General features: G+C 41.8%; 1 protein-coding gene across 1 annotated transcript; it reads left to right on the top strand.

Moving 5' to 3' along the window:
- The first annotated feature begins 3,324 nt into the window (after positions 1-3,324).
- On the top strand, positions 3,325-7,079 carry LOC127569462 (ankyrin repeat domain-containing protein SOWAHA-like). The gene has a single exon (XM_052014140.1). It carries the CDS (start codon positions 3,550-3,552, stop codon positions 5,344-5,346), a length of 1,797 nt encoding a protein of 598 aa, XP_051870100.1. The 5' UTR covers positions 3,325-3,549; the 3' UTR covers positions 5,347-7,079.
- Positions 7,080-9,263: the final 2,184 nt, after the last annotated feature.

Raw genomic sequence — 9,263 nt, 5'->3', positions numbered from 1 at the left:
CAGTTATTTATCATTACCGACCTTGAACGACCTGAATAAATCTTATTTTAAATGTTTTTCCAGCAACTCAAATCAACAGTAAAGTCACAAAATATCAAACTGTAAAAATAAAATATTTTTGGTGATATCAATCTGCAGTAGTATAATGTGTAACGGTTGTAGAAATCGCCACTTACAGTCAACAGATAATGTTCCTGGTATTATTGTACATACTCTTTAATAGTATGATGAAAGAACAATGTTGTTTCTTTAACTAAACATCTTTTATATTGGATGGCACAAAACCGAGAGCAGATAGTGCAACTAAAGAGGCATTGCGGGAAATTAGAGAATTAAGAAGAGAACTTAAATGGAGCCTTGTAGTGGGCCAAATATTTGTGCCAATTCTCATGGAAGAACAAGTGATGGTTAAACAAGTAAATAAAATAGTACATTTGAATTCTCCAGCCAAAACACCGGAGGGGTGAAAGAAAAACAGATGTTGGTGATACTTGGCAGGTCAGGCAGCATCTGTGGAGAGACAGAGTTAACATTTCAGTCTGATGACCCTTTATCAGAAATGGAAATGTGAGAAAACAAGTGTGTTTTAAGGTCCAGTAGGGTGGAGAGAACAAAGGGAATGTCTGTGACAGGGTGGAGACTAAGTTTGTCCAGGTGACACAATTCATTCATGAATGCCTGTTAATCATAGCTGATATATCTGGAGGATTTGCACGCATGGGAAGATGAGTGATGGCAGCCGGAATTGTGAGATGTAGTTGCTGGAAATCAGACATATAAGAGAATGCAGGAAATGCACATCAGACTAGGTAGCATCTGAGGACGGAGAAAATCTGAGTTAATGTTACAATGGTAATATTACATTGGGAAGTAGTCAGTTGATGTGACAAAGCACCACTGCAGATTAAAGCCCACAGATTTTTGGCTGAGAGTGTACAGGTCCCAGTCCTTGTTTTCTTGCTTTTCCAGTTCTAATGAAGGGTCATTGACCTGAAACAATAACTCTGTTTCTCTCTCCACTGATGCTGCCTGACCTGCTCAGCATCTCCAGTATTTTGTTTTTGTTTCAGATTTCCAGCATCTGCCTGTTTTTATTTTTGCTTTTCAAACATTGGATAGGTTTCCATTGACAAAGTATCATTTTGGCTGCCAATACTCAGTTTGAAGAACAACAGCTTGGATGTTATGGAGACTTTTACAAAGAAGTGTTCCAAAGAACCTCACAGAATTGCTGATATGGAAGATATAACACAATGAAGAATGTAAACATTAGATTTAGTTAGAAGGGCTGTGAATGGAAGTGAAGGGCAGCCAGACTGAGACACAGAGGTTGTGGAAAGTGTTGTATGGATAAAGGAGATTTCAGTAATAAAGTGGGAAGGCCATGAATAGAGTTAAATAAGAGGATAAGGCTTAGGGTAACTGGAACCTAATAGAGTACAGTCAAGGATGAAGATGGTATACGAGAGGAAAGGGATATTAAAGTTTTAGATAAGCTGAAACTTAGGTGGATAGAAAATGAAGTTAAGAAAGTTTTGGAATAGTTGTTTGGAAATGCCAAAACATCAGTGGGGGCACCAACAAATGGGCTGAAGCAAGGGCAGAGGTAGATTACAGAAGTGGAAGTTTTACTGACAGAGAGTACATGTGCATACAAGGTCAGGTCAGACTGAAATAAGCTAAGGTTCTCCATAAACTGGTCCACCTTGAGACAGTAGTTGGGGGTGGGTGTGATGAGATTGATGGGAGGGTATGGTGTTTGTAGTTGGAACCAAGCACAGCTGCTTTAGTCTTCCCAATGTTTAATTGGAGGAAATTGCAGCTCTTTCAACAGTGGTCATCAGATAAACAGTGGAAAGGTCATGAGAGGTGGTGGAGAGGTGGACTAGTATGAAAATCAATTAGCTATTACCTGAGTGGAACCAAGAAAGGGGAAAGACAGATTGGAGCAGATTAGAACTGTTTCAGTACATGTTAGAGCATGTTGCTTAGACTGAGATGGATAATACAGTCAGTGGTCTCAATTCAAATGTACATTATAACAAATTCTGAGTTGTTTAAGGTATGCATTAATAAGGACTAATATGGGCAGGCACAGTAGTGTAGTGGCTAGTATAACGCCATTACAGCACCAGCGACCCGTGTTCAATTCCAGCCACTGTCTGTAAGGAGTTTGTACGTTCTCCCCGTGTCTGTGTGGGTTTCCTCCAGGTGCTCTGGTTTCCTTCCATATTCCAAAGATGTACAGGTTAGGAAGTTGTGGGCATGCTATGTTGGCACTGGAAGTGTGGCGACACTTGCGGGCTGCCCTCAGAACACCACGCAAAAGATGCATTTCACTGTGTGTTTCGATGTACACGTGACTAATAAAGAAATCTTATCTTAATATGTTAAGCCTCGCAACAACTGGAAATCATACTTCAATGTACCAGGAAAAGTTCTAACCTTTGCCTAATCGACCAGCTCCACATGAGTGCTAAATATGTCAGGAATCTGAGCTTTCAGAACTCTCCAAGTTTGCCCCTGAGCAACAGAAAATGATATAGAATCATATGTTTTATGGCAAAGGAGATTATTTGAACTGTTGTATCTATGCCCACAAATATAGGCTGAAGAGTAACCCCACATCTATAGACCCGCAGTTTATCGCTCTTCTGGGTGTAGAAGTGAACATAGTCGTTGGTGATGTTACTGCAGCTGTCTGCAGCCTGAATGGCCTCACAATCAGCTACATTTCAAATCTTCTAAGTCAACCCTATCAAACCTCTTATTTCCAAGTTAGTTATGAGTAGAAGTTGTCCCAGGGAAGGAAAATAGCGGTCTGCGGGTGTAATAATCAATAATAATGTAATATCCAGCTCCATCGCGGACACAACCCTCCCAGCTATCGAGGACATCTTCAAGAGGTGGTGACTCAGGAAGGCAGCATCCACCATTAAGGACCCTCACCATCCAGGACATGCCCTCTTCACATTACTAACATTGGAGAGGAGGTACAGGAGCCTGAAGACCCACACTCAACGTTTCAGGAACAGCTTCTTCTCCTCTGCCATCACATTTCTGAACTGTCCATGAACCATGAACATTACCTCGTCATTCCTATTTTGTTGCACTATTTACTTATGTAGCTTACAATAATTTTATGTCTTTGCACTGCACTGCTGCCGCAAAACAACCAATTTCACATCATAGGTCAGCGATAATAAATCCAATTCCGATTCGTCTGCTGGATGAACCGCCGGTGGACGACTCAGAACTACGTATCCCAGCGTCCGGATCCAACGCAGTCTCCTCCCCGCCTCCGTTCTCACTTACACGTGATGAATGATCATCCCTCTGTCAACCAAGGACGTACTCCGGAAACAACAGGTATTGCGGGGCTGGGAGTAGAGCCGGGAGAGAAGGCAGTCCCCTCCATTCTGGCAGTCGCATGACAGCCCTGGTTGGAAGGAGAGCTCAGACCGACGGCTCGGAGAATTCCCCGAGGAATGAAGTGAAATTGCTGCCGCCGGCTGGGATTTCCGCGGCTGCAGTACAGGTGAGCCGAGAATGGAGTCAGGACTGAGTCAAGAGGCCGTGATCAAGTTTCTGGTGGACGCTGGGGGCAAGGTGGAGAACTCCAAGCTGCTGTTTAACTTTCGGAACGAGTTGGGGCAGAGCGATCCGCAGCTGAAAAAGGAAGCCCGGGAGATTTTCAAAAGCTATATTAATAACGTGGCCGTGGTGCGCGAAGAAGGAGGGGTGAAATATGTGGTTTTAAAGAAGAAGATGCAGCATCTGGTGGCTGCTCGGCAGGCAGTCCCTCCGGCTCGGCAGGAGACGGGGCCAACCAAGGGGTTGGGGAAGGTGGAGAGCCTGGGGAACCTGCCGGAGGCTGGGGAGAGACCGCAGGAGCCCAGGGCTCGGCGCAATTCTGCACCCTCGGCGCTGTCACCGGGTGAGGCGAGATCCCTGGCCCTCCCGTCCTATCAGCCGCAGGACGGAGGCAAGGCAGGGTCCCAGGACGCGCTCAGCCCCGGGGGGGACCTGGTGTGGCGGCAAGGGGAGAAGCTAGCACAGTTTCAGAGGGTGCGCCCTGCCAACACCGGCAGCCTTGAGCAGATCGCGGAGAAGCGGTGTTTGACCTGCGAGAGTGTCCCCTTGGAACACCGTGATTCTGCCTGCGAGGGCTTATCGTCTGCACCTGTATCCCAAGACTTGAAGTCTCCAGCTGTTACAGCCAATGGCAATGCTGTGTTGGCTTCTGACTTTGTTCCCGAACCCAAGCGGTTGGACCCTCTTCCAGCCCTAGAGGATACGTTACAATTTGAACAAAAGATTGGGAACTATGAAGCCAAACCCAGCGATGTCACTGCTGGGGGAGGTTCAAAGATGGACTCAACCCAGAAGCCCAAACCATACATGTACCCACTTCGCCTTCCTCCTGACGCCCAAACATGTATCAGTTCTCACAGTGAGCAGAAGAAGGATGCACAAGATGTCCAAGTCAACAATAACTGCCCAGTAGCTTCAGGTAACCAAAGTGCCCCCAAGGTACCTAAAATGAAGAGAAGTCAATCAGCAGAGGTTGGATGCAGTTCGCCACATCTGAAGCGAGCTTTGAGGATTTTGAAATTTCCTGAAGACGCCCGTTTCTCTGATCAAGTCCCTCTGGATCCAGTTGAGCATGAGTGGATTGTGAAGACCGCCTTGGGTCACTGGACCCAAGTTTCAGGCTTGCTGCTCAAGGACAACTACTTGGCCGAGAAGAAGGACTTCATGTCTGGCTTCACAGCCGTACATTGGGCAGCGAAATTCGGCAACAGTGAGATTATGTGCTGGATTATTGATAGCTCAGAGAGAAATGGCATCAAAATGGATATTAACTCTAAATCACATGGTGGTTACACCCCCTTGCATATTGCTGCCATTCATGGCAGAGAAAATGTTATTGTTGAGCTGGTGAAAAAGTACAATGCAATAACAACTCTAAGAGACTACAGTGGCAAAAGGCCATATCATTACTTAACCAAGGATAGCTCCTTCTCTGTGAGGCAATTGTTAGGGGACCCAGAGACTTTCATCAGTGAATCCATTACTCATAAACGGGGATCTAGGGTGGCTTCTTCCATCCTGAGCGGAACTAACACCTTGCTGGGTGCACTGGCTGATGATGTGATCTTCCAAGAGTTTTCCAAGTCTTTGAAGAAACAAACAAACCTTAGCAAGTTCTTCACAGCTCCAGCTGGACACAAGAAAAGAGTTAAAATGCGCACAAACTTTACTTCATTGAATGAAGAACCAGAAGAAGAAGAGAGAGAAGAGGTAGTTCTAAAACGCCGGCCGGTGACTGAAGTATTCTTCTGAAGTTTCTTTTACATTTTCAAAATGAATATAATGGATCAATAGAGAAATACTTTGTTTTAATGTTAATGTTTTAGGTGATATTCTCCTCGGGAACTCTAGGTCATAATGTGATCTTGAGCATTAAGCTATTTTTAATCATTGATATGGTTCTACATTTCCAATAGCACTGAGCAATAAAATTAGGAATTTCTGTGTTTTTTATGGTCAACTGAATACTAGAGAAAAATTCTTGCAGTCAAGAGGAAGGTAGCTGCTGTTATCTAACCTCACTCTCATTAAACCTACAGCATGTCTGTGGGTATTTATAGCTTTGTTTCCAGGATCCCCTGTGAATTCCTCCCAGCTCCTTCATTAGCCCCAGAAGGAACATAGAGTGAGTTCTGTTGTGAGCTTCCTGAAGAGCAAGAGCACAGGAACATTCCCGGGTAATCCTGCAGTGATCTTGCTCCTGGTTCACTATTTCTGGTGAAGTTTTTTTTAGAAAAGCAAACATTCAGCTGAATGATAATCAAGGTTCCCCATGTCAAATCTACTTGTACCACTACTTATGTGGTAAGGTGCTTTAAATCTCTAGTGGCAAGATGTATTGTGCATCCTCCCTACTTGTGTTAATTGAATCCTTCAGAGAGAATAATTTAATTCCAATTTTTAATTTTATCTTGTGTCACTTTGGAGATATCTTAATCCCGAAGAAAGTTATGTATTAATAGGCAATTGGAATTTAAAAATTGGAGTTTGGACCTCTTAGAGGTTTTGTATCCCAATGAACATTTTGAATTCTTCTCACTCTTTATTGATTTACACATTAGTAGTCCAATTCAGTTTATTGTAGTCAAGTTATTTAAATGTGAAACCTTGGTCTGTGACTCTCAAAAATAATAACAAATTTGATCATATCAATAGTTGTAAGTGGTGGATAGTCACACAAAACCATCTGATCTTAAAATTGTCACCATTTTCAAATCCCTTCATAGTCCTTTCCCTGCCTATTCTGCAATCTCTTTCTGCCCTATAACCCACTAGTTTGAGCTTCTTGATGACTGGCAGATTTATTGCTCCACCATTGCAGCCATGCCTTAGCTGCCAAAGCCCTATGTTTCTGAGGTTTCTGAATTCTCTCCCTAAAACTCTGCCTCCCCATTTCTCTTTCAGCCTTTAAGACACTCTTTGAAACTTATTTCTTGGACCAGACTTTTGGTTATCCTCTCTAAAATCTCCTTAGGTAGCTTGTCATTAGATTCACTTATAATATTTCTGTGAAATGCTCTGGGATGTTTTGTACATTAAAGTTTGTTACACCCTGTTCCCCTGCTGGTTATAAAGCATTTGAAAATAAAGAAAAAAAAAGAAATTTCAAAAGCTTTATTCAAATAGAGTTTACATGTAATTTGTATGTGGAGCTTTGTATGTGAGAAGCAGTACTTCAGGTATGTTTGTTAGTGCTTAGTATATCTTTTGCACCTTTATATGAGAAAAGTGAAATTCCATCTTTGTGTAAATTAATTTGAATGTTTTTGAGTACAGCATTTTGAGTACAAACTGGTCTATGCATCTGAGTAGGTTATGAGCTAATAGCTTTGATCTAAGTAAAAGCTATTTATTCACGACTTCAGAATCCATATGGAGCTAAGAAACAGGGAGGTGGAGAAACAGCTGCTGTTACTTATTCATATACTTATTCATATTAATGTAAAAAGGCAGGGTCAATAAATCAAAATATTTAGTGAACTAACTTTCTGAGTGGATTATTCTTTACTCCAAACCATAGGAGATATTTGGCTTCATTTTCATGTGCAACTAAGAATGAATGAACTTGCATTTGTTTAACTAAAGGCAAGAACTGTCAGGAATCCAGCCTACATTCACCATACCCCTGAACCATAATTTTGAACTAATGAATCCCCCATGACAATGTAGAAATGAGTTAGAACCAACAGTAAATGTCAGGTGAAATAGTGTTACAAGACAGGGCATAATTATACTTGCATGTGCAGGCACAAGTAATTTCCATTTTGAAGGCACACACCCTTCAAACAAAACCTATCGAGTAGAAAGTTCTGGAGGATAAAGAGAGTGTATTCTGTCAATACAGCTGCCTTATACTGATGCATTCTGGCAAATCATCAATATACTTAGACTACACTGAAAATTCATCTCATTAGGTTATGCCTAAGGGTAGATATTATAAACAATACCAAGGTTTTCAAGTAAAACAAGTTAAGCACAAATATGCATAAAAGGGCTAAATGTAATTGTATATAAAGGTCAGTTTTAAAGGGCTAAATGTAATTGTATATAAAGGTCAGTTTTAACATTAAAATTTTAGGTTTCTGAACATTTTTTGGTGATCAGATTATACTAATGGTAAAAGATAATGACTGACACCGTGCAACCCCTTTAGCATTGAAAAGGCCAGTGACAGGAGTCATTTTTAGGTTTATATTTCTGTGAAACACTTTGGGATCTCTTATGTTTGAGGTGCCTTACAAATGCAAGTAATAGTGGCTGTTTGAACAGATATTGCAGGTTATTTGTATTCATTGAAATGCCAGCCTATTACTTCAAAAACATGGGTTCTTTGGTTAAAGTCGATTGATGAAACTGGTCTTTGCACAGAGGAAAGGAATGTCACAGGGCGTATTTTGGTTTCATATTTCTGGGTGCGCTCATCACTCTGCCCATACAGGCAGCACAAAACATGTGATTGTAATCTAAACCCGTCTCTGGTAGTTGAACACTGCAGATATTTAGTGGTAATAATTTTATCTCCATGGTAATAAGTTTAACACCCACCATTGAATGTAAGTGCAGCTCAGGTACATGCAATATTTTCAGCAACACACATAGAAATTGCTGGAGGAACTCAGCAGGTCAGGCAGCATCTATGGAGGGAAATAAACAGTCGACGTTTCGGGCTGAGACCCTTCATCAGGACTGGAAAGGAAGAGGGCAGAAGCCAGAATAAAAGGGTGGGGGAGGGGGAGGAGCACAAGCTGGTGGGTGATAGGTGAATCCAGGTGAGAGGGTGAAGATAGGTAGGTGGGGGAGGGGGGGAAATGGGAATGATGTGAGAAGCTGGGAAGTGATAGGTGGAAGAGGCAAAGGGCTGAAGAAGATGGAATCTGATAGGAGAGGACAGGGGACCATGGAATAAAGGGAAGGTGGTGGGGAACTGGAGGGAGGAAAATGTGGGTGATATTTTCAATTTATTTTTCTGTGCAAGACTCAAAACCTGGGCTTTCACTTTATACACTTTGTGTGGCATTTTAGGAATTGCAATTTTGATGTTTGTAGTCTTTTTTCTTTTTGATAATTAAAGTATTTTGCTGCTTGATGTGGCCAGTAAAAACTGTCTTACTCATATTACCCATATTCTCTGAAGGAATAATTGTAAAGATCATTGGTTGACTTAACCAGTTCACTGAAATTGCAACTTTTACATCAAAGCACAGGAATTAATATTCAGGACAGCAGATTGGAATGAAGTCTTGTGTAAGGTGCTCTCCAATTTTTGGACCATTGTCAATTCTGTAAAATAAATAGGTGAATTGGTAAAAGATAAAAATCTTTTCAACAGAAGTCCTTGACACAGTGTCTGAAAGTGATACAAAGACATGGAGAATATCCAATAGAATCATTGTATCAACTTTAATCTTTGCAGAGACATCGGAGGAAACACTGACACCTGTGTTGCCTGTAGAAAAAATTGCGATTAAACATTTTTTCTTTAGCTTCAACCTCCCCAGTTAACCTTTCTCTCCTGAAAATGACTTCTCAAGCTGAGTGACAGTTCCTTCAGCAAGCTTTTAGCCATTTTTTCTGCACGAGACTTAATGATGACTACCTGGCTATGAATATCATCGGGACTGACCTCACAGATTTAATCATGTGGTGAGAGTTAGCAAAGGTTGCATTGG

This window comes from Pristis pectinata, chromosome 4, assembly GCF_009764475.1.
Source record: "Pristis pectinata isolate sPriPec2 chromosome 4, sPriPec2.1.pri, whole genome shotgun sequence".
Lineage (NCBI taxonomy): Eukaryota > Metazoa > Chordata > Chondrichthyes > Rhinopristiformes > Pristidae > Pristis > Pristis pectinata.
This window is presented reverse-complemented; position numbering and strand designations above follow the sequence as displayed.

Coding starts and splice junctions, on each gene's coding strand:
- LOC127569462 (XM_052014140.1), top strand. CDS start 3,550: ATGGAGTCAGGACTGAGTCAAGAGGCCGTGATCAAGTTTCTGGTGGAC.